The 24,122-nt window shown below is 43.8% G+C and overlaps 2 protein-coding genes across 2 annotated transcripts in view; one reads left to right on the plus strand and one right to left on the minus strand.

The window, feature by feature from the left end:
• The window catches only part of POLR2B (RNA polymerase II subunit B), a 17,073-nt gene extending 1,589 nt beyond the window's left edge, over positions 1 to 15,484 (minus strand). Inside the window, exons 1-23 of the mRNA XM_065633999.1 lie at positions 15,372 to 15,484; positions 15,041 to 15,113; positions 14,131 to 14,281; positions 12,820 to 12,932; positions 12,334 to 12,553; positions 11,261 to 11,419; positions 10,138 to 10,302; positions 9,420 to 9,616; positions 8,557 to 8,676; positions 7,989 to 8,175; positions 6,980 to 7,123; positions 6,567 to 6,706; positions 6,337 to 6,448; positions 5,766 to 5,920; positions 5,310 to 5,508; positions 5,038 to 5,206; positions 4,478 to 4,574; positions 3,084 to 3,178; positions 2,558 to 2,808; positions 2,381 to 2,470; positions 2,001 to 2,108; positions 1,254 to 1,367; positions 1,000 to 1,160 (exon numbers count right to left, since the gene is read on the minus strand). Coding sequence (XP_065490071.1) covers positions 1,000 to 1,160; positions 1,254 to 1,367; positions 2,001 to 2,108; positions 2,381 to 2,470; positions 2,558 to 2,808; positions 3,084 to 3,178; positions 4,478 to 4,574; positions 5,038 to 5,206; positions 5,310 to 5,508; positions 5,766 to 5,920; positions 6,337 to 6,448; positions 6,567 to 6,706; positions 6,980 to 7,123; positions 7,989 to 8,175; positions 8,557 to 8,676; positions 9,420 to 9,616; positions 10,138 to 10,302; positions 11,261 to 11,419; positions 12,334 to 12,553; positions 12,820 to 12,932; positions 14,131 to 14,281; positions 15,041 to 15,113; positions 15,372 to 15,390 — 3,239 coding nt within the window. The 5' untranslated portion in view covers positions 15,391 to 15,484. The remainder of the gene's footprint in view (positions 1 to 999; positions 1,161 to 1,253; positions 1,368 to 2,000; positions 2,109 to 2,380; positions 2,471 to 2,557; positions 2,809 to 3,083; positions 3,179 to 4,477; positions 4,575 to 5,037; positions 5,207 to 5,309; positions 5,509 to 5,765; positions 5,921 to 6,336; positions 6,449 to 6,566; positions 6,707 to 6,979; positions 7,124 to 7,988; positions 8,176 to 8,556; positions 8,677 to 9,419; positions 9,617 to 10,137; positions 10,303 to 11,260; positions 11,420 to 12,333; positions 12,554 to 12,819; positions 12,933 to 14,130; positions 14,282 to 15,040; positions 15,114 to 15,371) is intronic.
• Positions 15,389 to 23,492, plus strand: NOA1 (nitric oxide associated 1). The gene is given in 9 exon segments (XM_065634000.1): positions 15,389 to 15,463; positions 15,466 to 15,585; positions 15,587 to 16,541; positions 17,229 to 17,393; positions 18,254 to 18,450; positions 20,756 to 20,887; positions 21,449 to 21,565; positions 21,879 to 21,996; positions 22,593 to 23,492. Coding segments are annotated over 9 exon segments (2,085 nt in total). The 3' UTR covers positions 22,799 to 23,492.
• Positions 23,493 to 24,122: the final 630 nt, after the last annotated feature.

A 24,122-nucleotide genomic window follows, 5' to 3' on the forward strand; every position in this document is an offset into this window, starting at 1 on the left:
GCTTGGCTGGCTGCCAGATGCCCACCACACAGTTCTCTCACTCCCCCACATTGACAGGACGAGGAGAAAATAAGGAAAAGCTCATGGGTCAAGATAAAAACAGGGATATTGCTTACCAATTACCATCACAGGCAAAACAGACTCAATGTGGGGAAAGTTAATTGTTTGACCATTAAAAATAGAGTAGCATAGTGAGAAACAAAGACAAAACTAAAACCACTCTCTTCTCCATCTTCTTCCCAGGCTCGATTTCACTCCTTCATTCCCAGCTCCTTCCTCCCCACTCCCTGTGGTCACTCCAGAACCACTCCTCTCTGCCACTCCTTCCTCCCCACACTTTTTCCCTGCTCCAGTGTGGGGTGCTTCCCATGGGATAGTCCTTCAAGAACTGCTCCAGTGTGGGTCTTTCCCGTGGGGTGCAGTCCTTCAGCAACAGATTGCTGTAGTACGGGTTCCCCACAGGCCACAACTCCTGCCAGGAGACTGCTCCAGTGTAGGCTCTCCATGGGCTGAAGCGCACATATCTGCTCTGGCATAGTCCTCCACGGGCTGCAGGGGAATTTCTGGCACCTGGAGCACCTCCTCCCTCTCCTCCACCCTGGGTGTCTGCAGGGCTGTTCCTCTCATGTTTTCTCACTTATCTCTCATAGCTGCTGCACAGTGTTTTTAAAAAATGTTACCACAGAAGTGCCACCAAGCATCTCTGATGGGCTCAGCTTTGACCAGTGGTAGTTCTGTTGGATGCAGCTGTAAGTGGCTGTGTCCAGCACAGGGAAGCCCCTGGTCCTTTCTCAGAAAGGCCACCCCAGCACCACCTCCTGCTACCAAAACCCAGACACCAGCACCCAGTACATCATCTTAAGCCAAACACATGCAAATGGGTGGCTAATTGGGGTAAGCTAATTAAGTTCTGGCTGCAAGGTTAAGGAAGCTAATTTTTAGGGCTAAAATCTTCAACAAAAAAGAAAACACTGTATACAAACTAAGAAACATCCTTACCGAGATCTACCTTCCATGGGCTGTCTGTTAAGTATCTGGATTGGCCCTCTTGCACGAGAATGGATTTTGTCATCTACCATGTGCTTCAAACGCTGATAATACGTAGGACCAATGAAGATCTGTGATGTGATTTTTCGACCAGTGAAGCCGTTGTAAAGGACCTGAAGTAGTTAAGGCAGTCACTGAATTATAAGTCTTACTAGCCATCAAATGCACATTAAAAAAAATACAGTGACTTGGTATTTTGATTATACCTCATTTCCTCTTAGATGATAGCCATAATCTGACAAAAGATTGGAAATCTTCTGCACATTGACAGCATCATTAAAAGGTGTAGCATCACCAATTTCTCCCTTGTTTGCAGAAACCTACAGAGATTTGCAAAAGCTTGTCAGATTCCTGAAGGACTGGTCAGACAACATTAAGCTGTTTCAAACAGTTTTAACTATTAATGTGAGAACTTGTGACTCCATGCCCATGATAGTATCTTATCTCAGTTTATCAATTACACTTTATACTTAGATTTTTAAAAATACACAGTATCAACAATTTTGCTACTCCTTTTTCTAGGTCAAGGAAATGTTTGGAATAAAAACAACACTTAAGAGAGAACACTCTAGTCTGACTTGCTGGACAAAATTTACAGGACTGTAGGTCTTCCCCAAGAAACCTGCTTTTGCTGTCAAGTAACTAGAGAACAGTCCTCATTTTTTAGTGGTGGTTTTTTTTTTTAAGTTACTACTATCAGGGAGTAGTAACTTTAAGGAGGGGAAAAAAACCAAAAACCAAAAAACAAAACAAACAAACAAAAAACAAACCCCACACAAAAAACCCCAAACAAAAAACCCCCAAACAACGCACATTAAAAAAACAAAACCCAAAAAGCAGAAAAATACAAACAAACAAAAAAACCAAAAAACAAACCAAAACAACACAAAACCCACCACCACATCATTTTAATTCATATTGCTCAGACATGCAGCATAAAAGATTCTTCTTACCTTCCCCTGAAGACACTCAATCAAGTGACCAATGGTCATACGAGAAGGGATGGCATGAGGGTTGATAATTATATCAGGTGTGATGCCTTCACAGGTGAAGGGCATATCCTAGAGCAGGGAAACAGAGTCAGTATTGCCCAGAATATCAGCTTTAAGAAAAGCAGGTGCATGGATTCAAATTAAATGTTTTAAAACATTGCAAAGGCACTGAAGTACCAGGTAAGAAGCAGCTGTGTCCCTTTCTAAACACATTTTAGCTAAATTTAAGTCAATATATTGCACCCTAGTAGATATTCCACAGACAACTCACTTAAGGCAGTTCCTTTGCTTAGAAGATCAGAGGTAGAATGTTAAGATAGAAAAAAAAAAAAAATCATTACCTCTTGCCTGTACTGAATACCACAGGTTCCTTTCTGACCATGTCTGCTGGCAAATTTATCTCCAATTTGAGGGATTCTTACAGAGCGTACCTGTAAGCCAAAGGAAAACATTCAATTGGTAACTTAAACACAGAACAAAAATGATTAAAAGTAGAAAGCACACATGTCAGTGCTCACCCTAATCTTGCAGAATTTGTATCCTTCCTGGTTAAGGGTTACCATGACCTGATCTACAATGCCAGTCTCACTAGTTCGCAGAAAAGTGCTACAGTCTCTCTTCGTGAAACGTCTGTTAGTGCTTTCCAGTTCATCTTCATTTTCGGGCAGTGTTACTGTTTTGCCAATGATGACATCATCCCCAGACACACGTACCCCAGGTGCTATCAAACCATCATCATCAAGTTTGTCATAGATTGCATGTCTCATGCCTTGGGGATAAAAAAAAAAGAGAAAAATTTTCAACATATTGACTTCGATGCTCTGTAGAAATTCAACAAGTCTGCTTGCAACTTCAGACTACGCTGAAATGTCTAAAGATAATTTTAGACAAATATCTCAACTGATGTATTTTGCAATTAATAGAGACATTTCTGCTATTTTATACATCCCAAAATAAAGACTGAATCAGTTCAACAACATTACCAACCTTGCCCACAAAAACGTAATTTAAAAACTCAGTCTTCATTACACTCCTATATCTTACCTTGGCAAGTTTCACGTGTTGGCTTTTCAAAAACTTCCTCTTGGTCGTACCCTTTTTTAGACTCTTGCTCTTTGTATGAGCGATAGAATACAGATCTGAAACAAAGTTATAAAGCCTTCTCCAGTGAAACCAGTATTTTTCCTCATCTGTACATCCCCATTTCACTATAATCACCCTTTTATCATATATTATGGCTTCTGTTACTAATGACAACCAAAGAAATAATGTTCACATGCTCCGCCACCTTTCCTCTAAAGTCTTGTCAATCTGTCCATCACTGAGGAGGGGAAAACAAAAACAAAACCCACCCCACCAAACAAACAAAAAACAGTTTCAGGTGGCATTTTGATGGTTAGTGTTCAGTTATTGCCAAATATAACATGCTGATTTTTTATGAACGGCAGAGACCTTCAGATCTGCTTGATGTCTCAGAAGTAGTAATTATTCCTAAAGTTTATTCATACCTTCATCATTACATTCTCAGATTACTTTTCTCCTTGTATCTGCCATTTTGCAAGCAGTTTGAGGCTTCTACTGCCACCTTGCAGTGCCACACTCAATACAGCTGAGCTACAGTGGTAAACTTTCAACTTATATAGGCTTCTTTCTGGGGCCTTAGAGGTTTTTGTTCACTGTCTCATTTTCCAGCACAACAAAGCGACAGCCTTTCAGATAAATATTCTCCATATTTAATTACTCCCATGCAGAGAAGTTCTACAAAAGCTTCACGAGAGCAATAAAAGTCTAATAGTCTCATTCTACGTTGGAAAGCAGTAGATCCAAGATACTAAGCCCACACTTCTTGGGCTCAACTTGGACAAAAGAAAATGAACAAAACAAGAAATCCATTGACCAACTGTACAGCCATCTAAAAAGTATAGCATGCAAAGTCACATCAGATGCCAGTTGTCCCAACAGCAGTTCCTGCTGAGGAGAACATGCCAATCCTCACTGGTAGCAACTGTCATTCTACTAAAGACTATACTACAAAGCTGCAATATTGGCATTAAGGAGTTCATATAACTGGCAAGAGTTATATGAAAATGTAACAGCAGAGTCCAAATTTTTTTTTCATTTAACCACCATACAAAGAACAGTACACATAGTAAATAAGACCAAAATGGAAGAGTTGGGGAGACAGAGTGGGAAGTCAAGTTACACAAAGGATGATACATTACTCGCTGTGTTTTGCTAAGATACACTTTCACCATTTTCTTTGTGCTGCTCCCTCCACCCTCGTTAAAAAAAAAAAAAAAAAAAAAAAAGCTGCTCAGGTCGAAAAGATTTGGAGAATGGTGTCTTCCAGCATAACATGACCTTTTCTTGAGCCTCTGGATAACTCTGTGTATTTCTTTTTTTTCTTCCAAACAGTTAAAAAATTTACAAAGTCTCACCTGAAAAAGCCTCTGTCAACAGCAGAACGGTTCATGATGACAGAGTCTTCCTGGTTATAGCCTGTATATGATGCAATGGCTACAATGGAATTGATACCTAGAATACATAGAGCAAATACTTTGAAAGGATGCACACATACCAGACAGGCATTACTTATAACTCAAAATAAACTGTAATCTCTACAAGCAGCTGTTCTACCCTTTCTGAGATAAAAATCTCTGTGTCCCACATGCAAAAACCAGGTGGTGTCAGCAAATGCAACTTTGGATAGAAAAGAGTCAAGAGTGACCCCTTGTGAAGAACCTAGCAAATGCCAATACAGAAAATGCATTTTTTCCAGTTAGATTTTAGCAGACTATACGGATTAAGTAGTTTCAGCTGCAATACTAGCAATGTATTTTTTGCAATCTAGGTGTCAAGCTACAAGCTAACATTTAACCTATAATTATTTTTAAGTTACATACATTTGCTAAATATTCAAGCATTATACACACATCTGTGACAAAGTTTAAACAAAACAGTAGTATTTTTGTTTAATGAATGTAAACTGACTACATACCTGCTGGTAATTCTCTAAATCGCAAGTACTCCATGGAGCGTGTTGTTACAAGGGGCTTCTGAGGATAATACAATACATGTGCCAGTGTATCCATACGAACGTGGAAGTTTGTAATGTAAACTCCCATAGCCTGTTTACCCATAGCAGACTGGTATGTGTTCCTGGGAGACTAGACAGACAAGGAAAGACCAGTATATATGTACATAAAGCTCTTTACACATGTGGGTTTCCTGTCAACATCAAAAGCAGTATGTGAGAAGTGATGCACTGACCTGGTTGTGATCAGGGAAAGGGATAATAGATGCACATACTCCCAGGATCATTGACGGGTGAATCTCACAGTGTGTGTATGTTGAACAATAGGCCACACCTTTCTCTTGCAAGTCATCTGGAGTCATTGCCAGCATCACAGTCTCTTCTTCCAGTGTATCAATGTACTCTACTACACCACTGGCCACGAGATCCTGCCAACTGAATAACCAATGTCTGAAATACTCAGCTAACACAGAAAACAGGTCTTTTCAGCAGTAACAAGAATAAGGACTTCCCTGGCTTACTATTACTACCACTGCCTCAGTGTGATAAAAAGAATGAATTAAGCTACCAGGCAGAGAAAGCATCCTTGTGCTGTGCAAAGCTTTAAACATTTCTCTCTCCAATCTGAGGGAACTTGCAGCTTCCAAGATGGAAAATTAGACATTCAGTTGAGTTTCAGGAACGTATCTCACCTGTAATTGTTATACTCTCGTTCCTTCAGTTGGTCAATATGCCTTTTCTTCAACAGCAATTTCTGTTTTTCCACAATTAAAAGGGGTCGACAAATTCTGCCTGCATCAGTATAGATGCGGATTTCTCGCTCACGAATATCTCTAATCATTGAGACCTATACAAGAAAGAAGCAGCCCCAGGAGTACAAAGTCTCAGCCTGGAATCAGAACTATGGAACACAAAATAGGATAACAAAGTTCCCTACAGCAAAGACCTTGCAGGTGCTATCAGCAGCACAAAACAAACATTAACACTCCTACGAACAGAAGCATTTCAAGAGACTATATGCAACTGCTTTTTCAACTGGATCCTCTTAAAAAAAAAAAAAACACACACAAAAAACTCCCAAAACAACAACAACAAAAACAAGTAAGGAAAAAAAAAAAATTTAAAAACCCACAAGCAATGTGAAGTATGTTCAGAAAGAGACTTGCAAATAGTGCTATTGCTATTGCTAGCTTGCAAAGTAGTATCAAGCCATTATCTTTGCTCATCTAAAAGGCATCCAAACTCTAGCTGCAAAACTTATACCTCCGACACAATGATGTCCATCTGACGACGGAGCTTCCTTAGGGTATTCATGAGCTGCTCTGGATCTTTGTGTATTCCTACCCAGCAGCCGTTAACAAAGATCTTGGTGGCACTAGAAAGAAGGAAAAACAAACAACTAAACAAACAAACAAACAAATAAAACCAAACCCTTGAAGTGTTGTTTGGGATAAAAAGCTTAAGTCTGTTTAAACAGTTTAATTTGCGCATACTCAGCTATTGCTGCTGGAGATATTTCTTCCAGGTTTTCCATACTCCACTCTTCCAAGAATTCCAAAATTGGGGATGGTTGAGACCCCACAGAAATGTAAGCCATCAGGGCTAAATTCTTCACAAGTCCTACAGCATGACCCTAGTAGAAACACAAAGTTAATTTGCATTTCCAAATCGAGATTCCCCCCAGAAGATCTGAGAACTTCCAGTCCTCAAGGAACTGCACACAAAACATGCTGCTTACATTATTAATTTCAACCATTCAACTACAGAGTTGGCTATAAAGTTAAATATTCATGGCAGCACTTTAAAAAGGTGCAACTGATCATCAAAGTGCCATGGCTATAAAATGGCTAGCAGATACAAGCAGTTAGGCATGAGTAAGTACTGACATAAATAGTACTTTCATTACCTCTGGGGTCTCAGCAGGACAAACCATTCCCCACAGTGTATTGTGCAGCTGTCTGGGCTTTGCTAGTTTACCATCTCTACCAATTGGAGAATTCAGGCGTCTCAGATGGGAAAGTGTAGATGCAAAAGTCAGGCGGTTTAACACCTGCATGTGGTAAGGAATTCAGTTAGTCAAAGCTTCTTAAGTGTGCTGTTGACAGGCATCATGATACATTAGAACAAAAGATCAGTGCCCTCTAGAAATTATGTACTTGAGAAGAACTAAAATAGAAGAACTAAAATAGCTACACTTTTTAGTTTACCTCCAGTAATCTAAGTTTATCCTTAAAATCTCAAGCTCCTAACCAGTGTTGTAATGCCAGAAGTTTTCAGAGCACACTTATACCATGGCAACGCCCAGCACACAGTTATGCACACAGAGAACTCATTTTTGTAGTATAGCTTACTCTAATCACGTGATTAGAATGTCCAAGTCATACTTGTAAAAGTACTTTTTAAGCTGCATTTTCACCAGGAGGGTTTGCCTGTACAATGACACTAAGCACTGCTCTGAGCTAATGTAGTCAGTGCTCCTTATCATTAGTTGTGGAATATACAACTGTCATATTACAAGATGTGTCACTCGAGTTTCTTTAACCACCTGTAAAGCACTGGAAGTAATTAAAGGAAAGAAATCCATCATCCCATCCTTAGTCCCTGGGACTAAGACCTGACCAGACAGGCAAGCATATGTTCTAACACAAAAAGAAGTCTTTACAAGAGTCACACCATTTAGCAGTGAACATAATAGTTAAAACCAAAAACAAACAACAGCAAAAAACCACACCCTACACCAGACTCAACTATTCAGATCTTCATTTGTTTCAGCTATGGAAGTTTCCTTTTAAAACGAGTTCTATTTAACATAGAATTTGCATGGATGCCAAGCAACGTTAAAAACTCTTCTATGGTATAGTTTTATTCTTATGTAAACCTGATAAATACTACCATGCTTTATTCAGCTATTGTACCTGAGAGACTCCTGCTCTGGCCTGATGAGCTTTCTTCTGGTCACCCCAGTTTCCAGTTGCCAGTGAATACTTTAAACCATCTGAAATAATTCTTGTTTTAATTGCCAGTTCCAAGTTGAAATCTTTCCCTCTGTCAATAAACTTTTGTGCATATATTCTCACTTCCTTCAGCAAATTCTTAAACATTCTGTAGAAGAAGGTGTCAATAAACACGATTAAACAGTACTGTAGCAATTCAGCCTACCCAGTACTATTTACTAAAAACGTCACAGGCCTCCTGAACAGAAGCAAGTAATTTGTAACTAGAAGAAGGGAGAAAAACAAACCAAAACAAATTAACCTGTTTGTGAACACACACAAAATATGCTTCAAAACAAGCTGATGCTGACCACCTACTATTAGAGGAAACTTACCTACTCCATTAAAAAGTCATCATCAGATACAGACTGTGTTGCCCAAGATTGGCTATCAGATGTAATCAAATCAAACAGAACAGATTTAGAAGCACTGAGCTGGCAATGCCGCTAGCATTAATTATCTCCAAAGAAAATGTATATATTATAGTTACCCTCTGAACAGGAAAGCTAACAGTGGCCCAGCAAGATCCAGTCTTTTGTTGCCATAATGATCCCTGTCATCAAGCTCTCTTCTTCCCAGTGCTGCCAGCAACAATCTATGAACCATATACCTAAGCAAATAAGACAGTTTATGTTTTAAACTGACAGTAAACATTCAAAACAAAGATTACATGCTTTCATAAATAAATCAGTGAACTGTTTCCTAAAAGGTTGTCCATTCTAGATCTTTAGAATACTGCTGCCCTAAAACAGGCCTCTTCAGCACGTACATCCTCAGAGGTGAATGACCCACTGAAAGTCCAGATAACTACAGAGAGAAGTTAATATTTACATCATGATGACAACACATCTTCTGGTACATGGCCGTCCTGTACTGTCGCATGGGCTATGTTAAAGCATGTGGCAGCAGGTGTAAAATGTAAGTCTCCTGGTGCTACAGTTCAGCTGCATACCAATAAGCAGTGATCAAGAGCATGTGCCAATAGTTTTAAAGAGTGGGTTTACATTACAAACAGCTTATCAGTAGTTATCCACACGTTAGTCATCAACCTGTATATGTTGTCCCTGCAACATGATGTCAAAGGGTCAGTTATCACTATTATCACATCTAATTTAAGATCCAGAATGTGTTGGAGGCTTGTGTTATTTCAATTTTTTTTCTATTTTATCAACATTTGCATTTTCTGAGCTACAAAAACATACCAGTGCCCTGAAGTTTATCACTGAGTATCCAGAAGACTAAGGTTAAAAACAAACTTCCATTCAGTGCATTCTTCCAATCATATACATATACATCAATAAAACCTGTAGTCAGGGTCCACTTGCAGATGTGTGACAGAAAATACTGACATACCCTAGAAAATAGGCCTTTTTGGTTTCACAGAAGTCACTGACACCAACGTGCGGGAGCATTTCTTTCTGCAAGACTTCTTTAGCATACTTGATTCTCTTCTCTTTGGTGACACCTGGCTTTGCACCTCTTGATCCAATGAAGTTTAGAGCAACATTCTGCTCCTGAATGACAAACGCTTCATCCAGAGAAGGCTTGACCTAATGCACAAAATATAACACAATCCTGTAGCATCCAAGTGCCAGTTGGGCTTGGAAACTACATAGTAGTTTGCTCATGGTTCTTTTCAAGAACTTCTAATTACTGATCCAGTTCTTTTGTGCTTTACTAGGGCAGCAGAAAATGGTAATGGAGCACACAGGAAGCACACAAAAATAGTTTAGACTTCAGAAAACAGTTCTTATTCAAGTACATTCTAGGCCCGTTGCTGCTTCAGGTATAAATCAGTATTTTACAATTAAAGTCAATGGCAGCAGGATAAGAACCTACCTTCCCAAATACATATTAACTCTTAAAAATCTCTATTGCACTTTTTCCACTTAAAATATTCATTAGAATAGGTTTAGGCAGAGAACTTTTGTCATTTCTCATAGACGACCCACAAAAATAATAAAGTAATTAATTACAATTAGAAAAATAATTATACTTTCAATTATGATTAGCCATACCTACACCATCACCAAATGTCAAGCCAGGAAATAACTTATTTAATATGTATTACCATTTCCATCATTTCTGGATCTTCAAAATCATATATGATGTGCTCTAAAATGTCCCTGTCGGACACAAAGCCTAGTGCACGAAAGACAATTATGATGGGAACTTCTTGTTTGATGTATGGCAAAGTTGCTACAATGCGCTGACCAATAGCACTCTTCTTTGCACCCTGAAAAGATGGGAAAAAACGTATATCAGTCTCAACTGATCTTGCCTTTAAACAAAAATACCTCTCTGGGACTTGGATGATACAGCACAAGTGTATTTATTCAAGCACTACAGGAAACCATGACTTCTCAGCAGACCAACTAAGGACCTATTCTGAAACCTTACTCCAGCAGTGACCTTTTTATTTTAAAAACATTTCTAACTTTAGAAGTCTGCAAAAACTTGGAAGGTTTTGCTTATACAAAGGAATTGAAATACAGGGTGTTTAAAAAAGATGGACTCATTGGAAATTGGAATGCAACTGGAATTGGGTCCATCTTTTGAAACACCCTGTACAACTATTCATTCACTTGTATGCATCCTTTCTCTCCCCCTGTGTATTTGCAAAGAGCAATCCTATCTACCCTAAGCATTCCTTCTGTCATCTCAAATCCAGCTTAAGTCCAGCTTTTCTAATCCACTCTCCATTCTTGAGATTATTCAAGTAGTTGCTCCTCCCTCCCAGAAAGAAACAGACATTGTGGGATGCAGAAGGACAACCCCTCAAGAGTGCCACAGCCATCAGGAGCTAGTGAGCAAAACACATCTAAACACTAGCTTGGCCATCAGCAAAGACAGGGTTCCTGCTCCTATTCTTGCCCTTTGCCCACAGACAGGATGCAGCTTGTTCGTATTTTCTAAAAATTCTAGAATTTCTCGAATTATTTTTCAGCCTTGCCATAAACCTGCCACAAACTGAGTCTTCAATCCTCACATTATGTGTCACAGAGACATACATAATCTATGACGAACAGAATATATCTTCGTTCAATTTTACCTTCTTTACAACTTAGCATTAGAATAAATTTATTCTCAAAATCTCAAAAGTAAGGGACACGAAGAGATGGGATAGTAACAAAACTCCTAAGACAAGCTTTAATGTAAGCCCCAGGCCAGTGGTTATTACTGCTTAAACATACCTGCCCGCCTCTGGCCAGCATGCTAACCCATATAGTACTTGTTGGTCGAGAGGAATTTTCCAGACAAGATCTACACTCTCCTGTGTAGGCATATTTTGAATCTTTCTTTGCAAACACATACACTGTGTTTGTAGCCATTTTCTCTTGAGCAATCAGAACCTGTGTTAGGAACAACAACACTAGTAAATAACTGACAAAAGGGCATGCTGAAAGTAACAAGCACAGTGTGTTTCTACTATTCTTTCAGGTGCCTTAACTTTAAGAGCACTGCGCAGTGTGAGGTCCATTTGCCAAACTCAGTTGGATGATACTCTACATTTTAAAAATACCATATTAAGCAAAGCATACACCCAGCTCAGATAGAATAGCCAAAAGACTCCAAGAACACTGATATGTACGAAAAACTTACTGCATCTGCTAGCTGTGCCAAGACACTTCTGTTAGCTTAGGCACAGCACTGATAAAGGAATAATTTCACTATCTGTTTTGAAGGCCAATGCATTACAGACATTTAAATTTAAATGCCAGCTCCCAAGGTCAAAGCCAGATTTATTTTTTTTTCCCCCAAGAAGAAAAATACAATTTATTCCTTTGGTTGCATTTGCCCAGGTGTCAGTTACAAATAACTACCAGATTCATTGGTGAGGCACAAGCATGCAGAGGATATGATTTGCAAAAGCTGAATTCCAACAATGGAGGGAAGAACCTATTCTTATAATAGAATGCATCTATACAATTGTGAATTAACTGGAGGAGGCTCTAAGTGAAGAAGTACCACATTTCAGAGTGCATGCTGCTCCGCCATGGTGAAAATGGAAAGGAAATTATCTAGAGTACTTAGTGGCATTTAATGCAAAACAGTTTATGAAAGTAAAGAGGGGAAATGTGCCTCAGAGAAGAAGAAACGGTGACTCTAGGAAGTCCTAACAGAAGACTGAAAGCCCATCTTTCTACAAGATCACGAGCATGCACACTAACTGTGATACATGGGAATAAAAGTAGCAAAGCACATGGATACAAGTCACAGAACTTCCAGTGTTGTAAAGATGGCTGTGCAAGGTATAACTCCTTACCTTTTCTGATCCATTGATGATGAAGTAGCCACCAGGATCAAGTGGGCATTCATTCAGTTCACAAAGATCACGGTCAGTTAAGCCATTCAACAAACAGTATGTTGAACGTAACATAATAGGAATTTTTCCTATAAATGTTTTCTGATGCTGTGTCTGTAACTGATCCTCCCCTTCTTTAATAACTGTTTTAGTTATGTCCACATACAAGGGGGCTGAATACCTACAGAATAAATACAGCATTGTGTTACCTGCCAGTTACTACTCCAGGTTGTACAGAAGGATAATGAACCAGTTATTCAAGCACTCTCTGGTAATACTAAAGCATTATTACTAAAGCATCAAGTGGATTTGACAAGTAGACATCAAAATTTGAATAGAGCAGTAATTATTATATTTTCAAGGCACTACTAAAGTAAAAAAGACTATCAATCAATAACACAGGGCCAGTCCTTCCTTGTGTTTATCCACTACAGAGTTTGTTCTTACGTAAGGTTTCTCAGTCTGGCTTCATTGGGCATCATAGGTGATGGTGCTCCATCTCTTTCCCAATGTGTAGGTTTGGAGAGATAGATTTGTTCAAACTTCAACAGATACCGGGGCTGGAAAACAAGAAGACATTTACCTGTAATGGAAGAAACACCCACTTTGGTTGTTCAAGAGCAGTCCTAGAGCTTAATACCCAATGCCACCACATGTCCTCACCTCAAGGTGACAACCCCTCTTCAGATGACTAGATTAAAAAAAACAACTCAAGAACTTTCACGCAGCATGGACCTCAGATAATTTGCTCTCATTTAGAACATGGTGCCAATGGAAGATGATGAGCAATGGCAGCCTTTGAAAACCTAGACCTAACCTCAGCCGAAGAAAGTTAAGAAAGAACTTTTCAGCCATAAACTTTTCCTGCTAAGGTAAAGCTACTGAATATCAAAATCCCACCAAAACATGGTTTGCTTTTGGCTACCCAACTTGCTCTACTACATCCCTGTCAGCGAGGTTCCATGCAATAACTGCTAACACAAGATGCAGCAGCCACTTGTTCTTGGTCATTTCTCAACTCAACCAACAACTTAACCAACAGGAGAGAGTAACTCTATAGGAGAGTGAAGTTCGATTTCAGAGGAGGACACCAAGATGATCAGGGGGCTGGAACACCTCTCCTATGAGGACAGGCTGAGAAAGTTGAGGTTGTTCAGCCTGAAGAAGAGAAGGCTCTAGGGAGACCTTATTGTGGCCTTTCAGTACTTAAAGGGGGCTTATAAGAAAGGTGGGGACAGACTTTTTAGCAGGGCCTGTTGCAATAGGACAAAGGGTAATGGTTTTAAACTAAAAGAGGGGAGTTTCAGGTTAAGGCAAGAGGAAGACATTTTTTACAATGAGGGTGGTGAAACACTGGCCCAGGTTGCCCAGAGAGGTGGTACATGCCCCATCCCTGGAGACACTCAAGGCCACGTTGGATGGGGCTCTGAGCAACCTGATCTAGTTGGAGATGTCCCAGCACATTGCAGGGAGGTTGGACTAGATGAGCTTTGAAGGTTCCTTCCAACCCAAACTATTCCATAATTCTATGATAACAAAGCTATTGCGTGTGTTTCTTAGCAGTACACCTGACTATCTGGAAACTTGGCCATGTACCTCACAGAATCCATACCGTCCATACTTCCGTCCTATTGACTGCATAAGCAGTGCCATAACTCAGATGTATTTCCATCTCTTGAGATGAGGGTTGAATAAAACCCACTGAAAATCATTTTGCATTATAAAAACAAATTACCTCTGCCAGGGAACTCCACTTACCGGCTCTTCCACTTCTCCTGTGGCATGCTGGGCTTCAGCTTGTAAATCAATTGGTGGAGCATCTTCAACAATTCTCTGCACAGACATCTGAATAAATTCATCAAAAGAATCCAACTGTTGCCTGACTAGACCCTTTTCATCAAAATAGGAGCTGAAAAAGAAAAAAAGAGTGCATTAATGAACAAGAGAACTTAGTTTAATTCATATACTTCATATGTCAACAAGCTTAAGATGTATTAGGGACATGGTTTAGTGCGAGAGTTAGGTTATGGTTGGACTTGGTGATCTTAAGGGTCTTTTCCAACCAAAGCGATTCTATGATTTATTACAAAACCTCCAAAAGTCATGAAATACAGTATAGAATCAAATACATTCATTTTTCCCAAGGCATGAGTTTCAAACACAGATGCTCAAAAACGTTTCGCAATTTTCTCACTGCCTGAAGACACAGACACTACAAAGTGACAGATTTGCTGTCACCTCTTGGCACAGTCTACCTTAAAATAGAAGGGAAACATAATAACTTAAACCTTGCTAAGAAGCTGCAGGTGCAGAATGTTCACGTCTTGCTAGAAAAACACTAACATAGTGAAATAGCTAAGTTTTGACTTCCTAACACCACCATCAGCTGTGACAGTAGTGGGCCCAATCATGTGATTGATGTGGCATCAAAATCACTTCTTCTTTTAAAACAGTGCACCCCACTGGGGGTCAGCAGGGCTTCTTAATTCTTAACGACAATCCTGCTGTTTCTGCTTAAAGCCCTTATGCTCTGAAAGTGCTATAACACCCAATTTAGCATAACCAAGCCTGCAGCTTCCTTGACATACAGCTAGCAATCCGGATGTCACCTGTAAGGCCAAGAGCACATATGCTAACGCATTAAGAAGAGTGAGTTTGAAGAAGTCACCTAATAACGATCCAGCAGGCTTCTTGCCACAAGTCGGGGGTGATTTCATCATCGTCTTCATCATACTGCATGTCTGCCGGGGAAGCACAAGGCGTGAGCGGGGCTCCGGTCACCCCGCTGTCCCCCCTCGCCTGCTGAGGCGGGGCCGCCGCACGGCGGGATGCGGGCCCCTCTGGCGCCCCAGCACCGCGTCCGGAGCGCCCCCATCCCCGCCGCCACCGCCGCCTTCCGCGGGCCCTGCGCGCGTCCAGCGGCTCCCCCGCCCTCCCTCACCGGGCTGAGATGTGAAAAAGGCCCGGCGGGGCACGGCCCGTAGCCGCGGCGTACTCACCTTCGTCCGCGTCGTACATGATGGCGGTGGGAAAGGCCGCGGACGGCGGCGGCCAAGAGCGGGGCGAGGAGAGCAGCGGAGCCCAGCACCGAGCGCTGCGGCGGGAGAGCGGCCGGGCCGCGCCTGCGCACGCTGCGTGCGCCGCCTCCCAGGAGCCCGCGGGAGCGGGACGGCGCATGCGCGGCGGCTAAGCCCCGCCCCTTCGCTTCCGCTGCGGGAGCGCCGGCGCCGCCATGCAGCGGCTGGCCCCGGCGCTGCTGGCCCGGCTGGCCCGCGCCCGGCCGTGGGCCCCGGTGCGGCGGCGCGGGGCTGCAGCCGGCGGCGAGGAGGAGCAGTTCGTCTTCCTCGAGTACGAGCCGGAGCCGGGCGAGGCAGCGGCAGCAGCAGCGGCGGCGGCGGCGGCGGCCCGCCGGGAGCGGGAGCCGGGCAAGAAGCGGCGGGAGCGGCGCTCGGTGGTGGGGACGCCCGACCCGTCGGTGCCGCCCAGCGGCGCGAGCTGCTCGGGCTGCGGGGCCGAGCTGCACTGCCGCGACGGCGCGGCGCCGGGCTTCGTGCCGGCGGAGAAGTACCGGAGCCTGTCGGAGGGCCCGGCCGGCGTGGCGGGGCTGCGGGGCGCCGTCTGCCAGCGCTGCTGGCTGCTGGCCCACTACGGCCGGGCCCTGCGGCTGCGGCTGCCGCCCGAGCAGCACCGGGAGGTGGTGAGCGCCGCCCTGCGCAGCCCCCCCCGCCACGGCCGCGGGCCGCTGCTCCTCTACCTGCTCGACGTGCTGGAGCTGCCCGACCCGGTGCTGCCGCAGCTGCCGGCGCTGCTGGGCCCCGACGTCCCCGCCGCCGGGCTGCTGGTGGTGGGCAACAAGGTGGACCTGCTGCCCGCCGACTCCCCCGGGCACCTGGGGCGGCTGCGGCAGCGGGTGGCGGCGGCCTGTGCCGAGGCCGGGCTGCGCGGAGCCCCGCTGGTGGATGTCCGCCTGGTGAGCGCCAAGACGGGCTTTGGCATGGAGGGGCTGGTCAGCCGGCTGCAGCGCTCCTGGAAGTGTGCGGGTGACGTCTACCTGCTGGGCGCCACCAACTCCGGCAAGTCAACGCTCTTCAACGCCCTGCTGCGCTCCGACTACTGCAAGTCCCGTGCCCCCGACGCTGTTGACAGGGCCACCGTGTCACCCTGGCCAGGTCAGGGCCACCACTCTTCTCATCACAGCAGGGCTCACGCGCGGTGTTGGTCGGTCAGAGGGCAGCTAGGCCCAGGCCTCCTGCAAGGCCACCCCTGGGTCAAGGGGACATGTCACCCAGCGAGTGCCCGCCACCCTGAAGCATCACGGTTGTGGGCAGCGAGCTCCAGTGCTGCACTGTGCTTTGCATCGTCACCTTCCTCAGGGCAGCAAGGCTGGCAGGTACAGAGGGTGCTGTGCAGCTTGTAGCAGTGACGGGGCTGGTAAACCAGAGCTGGCCTGTGTGCTCCCCTGCCAGCAGGGATGGTACCCAATCTGTGGTGCCCTCCAGTCTAGAGAAAAACCGGGAGGCGGAATAGTGAGCACCCATAAAACAGTCGTAGGACAAACCAAGCTGCCTGGAGGTGGGATTGCCTGGAGTGTATTAAGTCAGTCTTGGCACTGCTTGGCTTTGACACCCATTTCATCAAACTAGGTGAGAGCAGGTCTCAGGTGGATGGATGCCCCATTTCCACTACTGTGGCTGGGGAGGCTAGTACTTTATGGTGGCAGCTGTAGTTCCACCTCCAGCTTTTGTTTTACTGGGTTTCACCCAAAAGTTGGAGAAGCATTTCTTTTTCCTTGTTTCTTAGTGCTTAAATGTGCTAGGCAGTTAGGGACTCAAACAAGTCTTCTGGTTTTTTTCCAGGAACGACACTGAACCTGTTGAAATTTCCAATTATTAATCCTACATGTGACAGGATATTCCGAAGGCAGGAGAGGCTGAAAGAGGAGGCAACAAAAACAGAAGATGAGCTAAGCAGTGAAGAAAAAAAGTATCTTAAGCACCTTAAAAAGCAAGGTTACTTAGTAGGTGAGTATTGCTTGAGTGAAGATGTTGCCCCTCTGCCCCGATGAAAATACTGCATTACACGAAGGACTGTTAACTCCTTAATTTGCTGTAGAATCTAGAGGGTTTTGGCAAGTCATTTCTTCCAACTCTGAAAGAGCTCATTTCCATTTAATTATGGGAGGAACTGTAGTAGCAATAAAAAAAATCCAAACTTGCATTCAAGCTATTTTGACCAGTTTTTATTCCTTGATTAATGGGCGCAAGACCTCTAGCTCCTCTGTCAGTAGCATCATTAGTATTTCTTTCGAGTACTTATTTTTCAGCTGTTGTAGTAGCATTGCAGATGTTTCCTCTGTACAGTGCACCTCCCATCAGCATTTGGTGACGTAGTTCAGATAGCTTAGTAATTTAAAATGATATTCCATTAGACACCATCTCTCATTCCCAAAGGAAGAAAACAAGTTTTACTATTAAATAATCAGGTTTTGGCTGCAAGCCACAGTGGTTTGCATCATTTTACCATATATCCAAAAAATGGAGTTGCCAGAAGATAGCTCTGATTTTCCAACAGTCCTGTGTTTGACAGTCTAAGGCACTGAAAACAGAAGCCAGCTTGCTTTACTGTAAAACAGAAATAATGGGGTGTCTGTGATCTGGTCCTTGCTAAGGTTTTGGGGCTTGAGGAGTGCTAAGCAAGAATTATAGAAAGGATTTCTTAGCATCTTAGCTTTTGAATCATGGAAATTTGTAGCCACATAGCATCTTTGTCGCCTTTATATTACCAATGTGTGTCTCTTTTAAGCAAGGGAAGGGACAGATGTCCAATGGAAGGAGAGGCAAGTTAATAAATTAATCACCAGAAACCTTTCATTTTAATCCAGGAAGAGTTGGAAGAACATTTCAACAGCTGAAGTCTAGCTCGGTGATTGACTTTGACCCTGACATGCTCTCATACAGCATAGATGAAGATCCCAGAGATTCCCCTCAGAAGCATGAGGAAAGGGAAGAGTTCACACACAATGAAGTGAAGGATGCTCGCTGGTGTTTTGACACTCCAGGGATTATAAAGGAAAACTGTGTAGGTACTCTGTGGTGCTGTGTTTGGGGATGATGGGGCTTGGGAGGACAGAACATCCTGTGCATGTGGGAGAATATTTCTGCTGCAGTCCTGGGGTTAGGATTCTTTTGGTTTGGGCATTTGTGTTAAAATATGGTTTGTATTTACTTGGGACAGGTTCGTTATGTTAATGCCGCTGCATTTCTGAGTAGTGCATACTGAAATCTTGCAAAGGAACTGTACAACTGCATTGGCAAATTTCCTTAACATCTGAATGAAGGGAAGTAGGAAATAGTGCTATAAGCAAGTTTATACCAGTATCACCCAAAGAAGTTTACACTTTTTTAGTTCTGCCAGCCTACTGACAAAGGTGGAGCTCAGGAAGATAACCAGTGTTGTATGACTGAACCAAGTCTTTGAGAAAGCATTCTCCTGAAGCTATTGGGATCTGCAGTGTTCCTGTTAGTAGCTCGGATACCTCAGGCCCATCTCAATGTTTCAGCAGAGCAATGGCTCCGAAGCCAGTGCTTATGTTGTGCACACATCCAAAAAAAAGTCACACTTTTTTTTTTTTTTTCCCATCGCTTTGATATCTATGCAGACCTGCAGGTCATCTTTTTGGGAAGATAAGAAAGTCCTCAAGAGAAGGAAGTGCAAGCACTGTACTGAGACTGCACAACTGAAGTGCAGATGCTGCTTTCTTGAACGCTAGAAAACTACTGGGTTTTTTTAGTAGATATGTTTGCCAGATCATAACCCACTTTGCTCTCTGATAGATGATTAGTGTTTGGTAAAGACAGACATCAGCTTAGAAACCTGGTAAGTGTGTAAAACGTGGGCTTTCCTTCATCCAGAAATACTTGCTGCTGTTTCTGATTTTGACTATCCTTGCTGTGCCTTTGGGGAGTTACATGCCAAGTTTCCAACCAAATTTTGTTTCTGTGGTCAGTGTTCAATCTGGCTGGAGGACATGTAGATGGTCTATGTGGCAGATTTTGGCCTGGGAGATTTCTAATTACAAGCAGGTTTGGTTTTTATTTTTCATTTTGCAAGAAGATTGAAGGGAAGTGGCAGTTAGCATATGATAGAATTAGATTTTTTTTATCCTTACTCCTTGGAGGTTTGTCTTCAGCTGCTTCCTCATGACTCCTTCTAAAGCCAAACTTCTGGAAAGCACAGAAAAGGATGACTGATAACTCTCAAATTTTAGTTTAAGCATTGCCAAACATCAGAAAACCTGCAGCTAGCAGGGCAAAGCCTCCTGGCTTTTAGAATCAGTGTTGAATTGGACTTCCAAGCCAAAGATTGTCTGCTTGTGAATGTATGAAGAGCATTGGGGTTTTGGCTGCACCACAGCTTCTGTTAGTTTGGTCTTTTAATGATGAAATGAGGTTAATCCTCATGGTCACACTGCTATATACTTGTATTTGCATGATTCTGGCATGCATGGGGGGCACAGCTGGGAGCATTTCCACTGTCAGTTGCCTGTGTTTAGGAAAGAGATGCCACCAACCAGAAGACTAGTTGTTTTCTTCAAGGCAGTGCTTCCTGAGCTTCAGTGCCTGCACATTGTTTCATAGCTGGGTTTGAACGGTGCTGCTTTAGGAAGCAATCAGACCGCTGTGGCTGCAGCACTGCTGATGAAGTTGCTGGCTTTTCAGTAGACGTCAGGGTGGATCATTTTACTGAAACAAGTTAAAACCTAAACAGATGAGCCAGTTGAGCCAGGAGATGGAAGGGAAGAGGGAGGAGAGGAGTACAAGCAGCAGGAGCGTTTGGGAGCCCTCACAGGTGGGAGAGCTTGTTTCACTGTGCCTGGGGTAGGGATCTGCACTGGGGCAGGCTGGTCATCCTGCAGTTTCAGTTTCACAGTCTGATCCTGCACTTTTCTCTCAGTGAGATACTCGAGACCAGCTTTGCTGCTAGTATTGATTCGGCACTTTGCGTATTGCGTAAGTGGAGTAACTCAAATGTCATAGCCAAAGGTGGTCTCCAGTTCTGCTCGTGACTGCACTCATGCTAAAGCATGGTAAATCTTCAGTGAGCTTGTTCTAGCCAGACCCAGGGTTCCCAGATCTGTGGTCCAGCAGGCTGCTGGCAGCTGTTTTACTCTGCTATGGACCCTGCATTGCCATGGAGATTGGTGACATCCATACCTCCTCTTATTTCTCACTTACTATGTGGACCAGAATTGAATTGTTCTGTTAGACGTTCTTCACACTGCATAACCTGATCTTTTTCCTCTAGCAATGTAATACAAATATTAATTTCATTGTCGCCATTAAAATATCTGGGATGAGTTATGGCAGAGCAATTTATTTTGCAGGTTCTAAATCTCCTGACAGATAAAGAAGTAAAGCTGGTTTTGCCAACAAATGCCATTGTTCCGCGGACCTTCATTCTCAAGCCAGGAATGGTCTTGTTTTTAGCAGCCTTGGGACGTGTGGACTACTTACAGGTAAGGGAAGAAAGGATTTTGTGAGCAGCTGCTTCATCTCTTGTTATAGTAGTACTAGAAGATAAGATGCTTTCTGGGTAGCTTTCTCTGACCCTTTCTTTGCTGCTTTTGAGATGACGAATCTGTTAATAAAGCACTGCATAAAATCAAAATGCCTTGGAATGTTAGAAATGTAAAGTGACAGGCGAAGAAGCACCCAGACAGGAGATGTCCATCACTTCTCATGCTAAATAACCACATTGAGTTTGTTCTTGCGAATTAAACTTGAGCAAAGATCTCTCTTGGATGATTTGCCTGAGCTGAGCAGATGTGATGGCAGGGGATATGGTACTGAGTGTGCTTTGAGGCAGGATGGTGAAGCCATGGCTGGAAGCTCAGCTCCCATGTTGATACAAACCCTGGCTGCTCTGCAGTGGCAGAGGCACGACCCCTCCTCAAACAAGAAGGGACATCAAGCAAACAGGTATTCAACATGCAGGAGAGAAACGAAGCAGGAAACAGCAATTCAGGGCTGCTTTTCTGTTATCATAAGTAACATTCTCCTCTTGTTATTTATTTCAGGGAGAAAAGCCTGCCTGGTTTACTGTTGTGGCATCTAACCTGTTGCCAGTCCACATTTCTACCCTGAGTAACGCAGATGCCTTCTACAAGGAGCGTGCTGGCCAAGAGTTACTGAAGGTAAGAGGAGACACTGTCATGGGCTCTTGGTTTTGGTTAGGCGGGCCATCCTGCCTGGTGAAGCACCCTGGCTGGGGCACAATTCATGGGGAAAACCAGCACCTTTGAGTTCCCATTGAGTTGCTCTGGATGTGATCCTGATTCTACTCTTGGCAAACCCGAAATAACTCCTGTAAGGTGTTCAAGCCAGCTTGTACTTGGCTAACAAGCATCTAGTATCTTTATTCCCACTTGTGCCTTGCTCACCAGTTCAAGGTAGGAGTGCTGAAGCATTTCTTGACCGTTAAATCTTTTCTCCATGTTTTGATGTTAGGTCCCCATGGGTGGGGAAGAACGAATGAAAGAGTTCCCCCCGCTTGTCCCTCAGGACATTACACTGAAAGGAGTTGGTCCCACTGAGGCAGTCGCAGATATCAAGCTTTCCTCTGCAGGTAATTTAATATTTCTTCATTAGTTTGCTTTGCAGGGTCTGCATCATAGAAACATTGAGGGGAAGAGGCCTCTGAAGGGATGAAGCCATATCTCCTGCTCAGAGCAGGACTGTCACCAACATAAAATTAGGGCAGCCATGACTTTGCTGGGCTGAGGCTTAGCAACCTCCAAGAATGGAGATTGACAACTATGCTTGTACAGGATGACCACATTTGAATACTTTATGCTCTGGCTGCCATACAAGTTCCACAGCATCAGGAATGGCTGTGACGCTGTCCAGGTGAGAGAAGAAGGGCCATGGATTGGAAAGCTTTATTATTGTGCTTTTTGTAGTTCACACAGTCTCTCTGCAGTTCACCAGGAAAGAGCTGTGTCTGAGGAGAGTAAGATGTGGCTTTAGATGCTGCTTTCTATTGGGAAAGGGTTGGATATTACCTTTGAGCTTTGTTTCTCAAACAAATCACACCTGGGTAGCACAGGTTCTCAGCCAACACAGGAGGAACTGAGTTTGCCTTAGAACCCTAATTCTGTTACTAGTGGCTTGTCTTGCTCACTGTCTGTGTTTGTGGTTTGTTTTTTTTTTTTGGCTGTGCAGGCTGGGTGGCAGTGACAGCTCACGAGGAAGAGAAATTGCTGCTGCGAGCCTACACTCCCAAGGGCACCGCATTGGTGCTGCGAGACCCTCCCCTTTTGCCGTACATCAGTACCATCCGAGGGGCGCGGATCGCAGGCACTGCTGCCTATAGGACCAAAAAGCCTCCTTCCCTGGTGGAAAACCTGAAAACCACAGAGAGGAGATAGCACTTCTCATCATGGGAGCAAGGCAGAAGACAGAACAGCCTCTAGAGACCTTGTTGCTTATTGATATTCAGGAGAACCTGGACTCCTTTTTAAAGGCAGACGGGCACATTTGGGGAAGTGCCTGATTCAGGACTCCACAAGTTCACGCCTGATCCAGCTGCTGAACTGTGGCCACTTTGAATGAGCTGAGTGACTGGTACCTTGCTATGAGAGGTGAAACAGTGTCTTTCCAGGACCTGCCAGTATCTATGAGCAAATCCCTTGTTCCCTCTTGAAGTACAAGATGGAAACTCACCTGCCTGCCATGGGCTGAGCTTTGCTTCTTGTAGGGTAGATTTTTTTTCTCTTGCAGACATGCTCATGCAGGTCAGAAACCATCACCTTGTTCTTGGAGGCTTTATGCTGTTTCCAGAGTTGAAGGAGGTGGAGGCAGTGGGGAGGAGCAGGGAATGCTCCACTGTGGTTATGACCCTCCTAGTGGCTCATAGTAATTCAACAACATCGACCAAAAATCAGGTCCTTTCAGTCCTTCAGTATCTGGGGGAGACGAGGGGGTGCAACACCCTGCTTTTGGTCAGGAAAGGTGAATTAGTAACAAGTAGATTTGCTCATATGCCTGAAGAGGAAACTTTTGCAACTTGCTGCTTTGATTTGGAAAGGTTTCTGAAACTGAGGGTGTAAAATAAAACTTTTCAAAGACACTCCTTTGTATCCTTTTCAAATCACTGCCAGTACACTCTTGCAGGGGTATAAGTATTCTGGTAACTACACAAAAACTCCAGCAGGAAGGCCAGTGTTGGAGGAGAAAGTTTCATGCTGTATCTGACAGCCAAAGAGCGGTGAGGCTGCTGCAGCTCTATTGTGCCAGGTCCAGCCACTAGTGAGGCTGAAGATGTATTCCCAGTAGGCACAAAGCACACATCCACACCATGTACATACACACAGATCACAGACAGACACATAGCACTTATGTGAACGTAGCACCAATGGCCTCTATATGCACACACGTGTACATGGTGGGCTTGGATGCTCAGTCCACCCAGTAACTGCTGGTCCCTGAATGCCATTTTCCCAGTTGCTGGCACCTGGAGATGTGAGTCCCTGAAGCTGCAGCCCCCACTCTGGTTGCTGGTACAGACACTCTTGCTCACAGACACACAACTGGCCAGGACTCTGCTGGTCTCAGCTGTATTCTCTCATTCCTAGAGACATTGAGGAGCTCTGATGTCCTGAGCTGTCCCTTGGAGAGCTCCACACCTCTTTTCTCCCAGGCCATTTCACCTGCTCCCCAGCTAGTCAAGTTTGATCTTCACTACTCCCCCCT

Source organism: Caloenas nicobarica, chromosome 4 (assembly GCF_036013445.1).
Source record: "Caloenas nicobarica isolate bCalNic1 chromosome 4, bCalNic1.hap1, whole genome shotgun sequence".
Taxonomy (NCBI): Eukaryota; Metazoa; Chordata; class Aves; order Columbiformes; family Columbidae; genus Caloenas; species Caloenas nicobarica.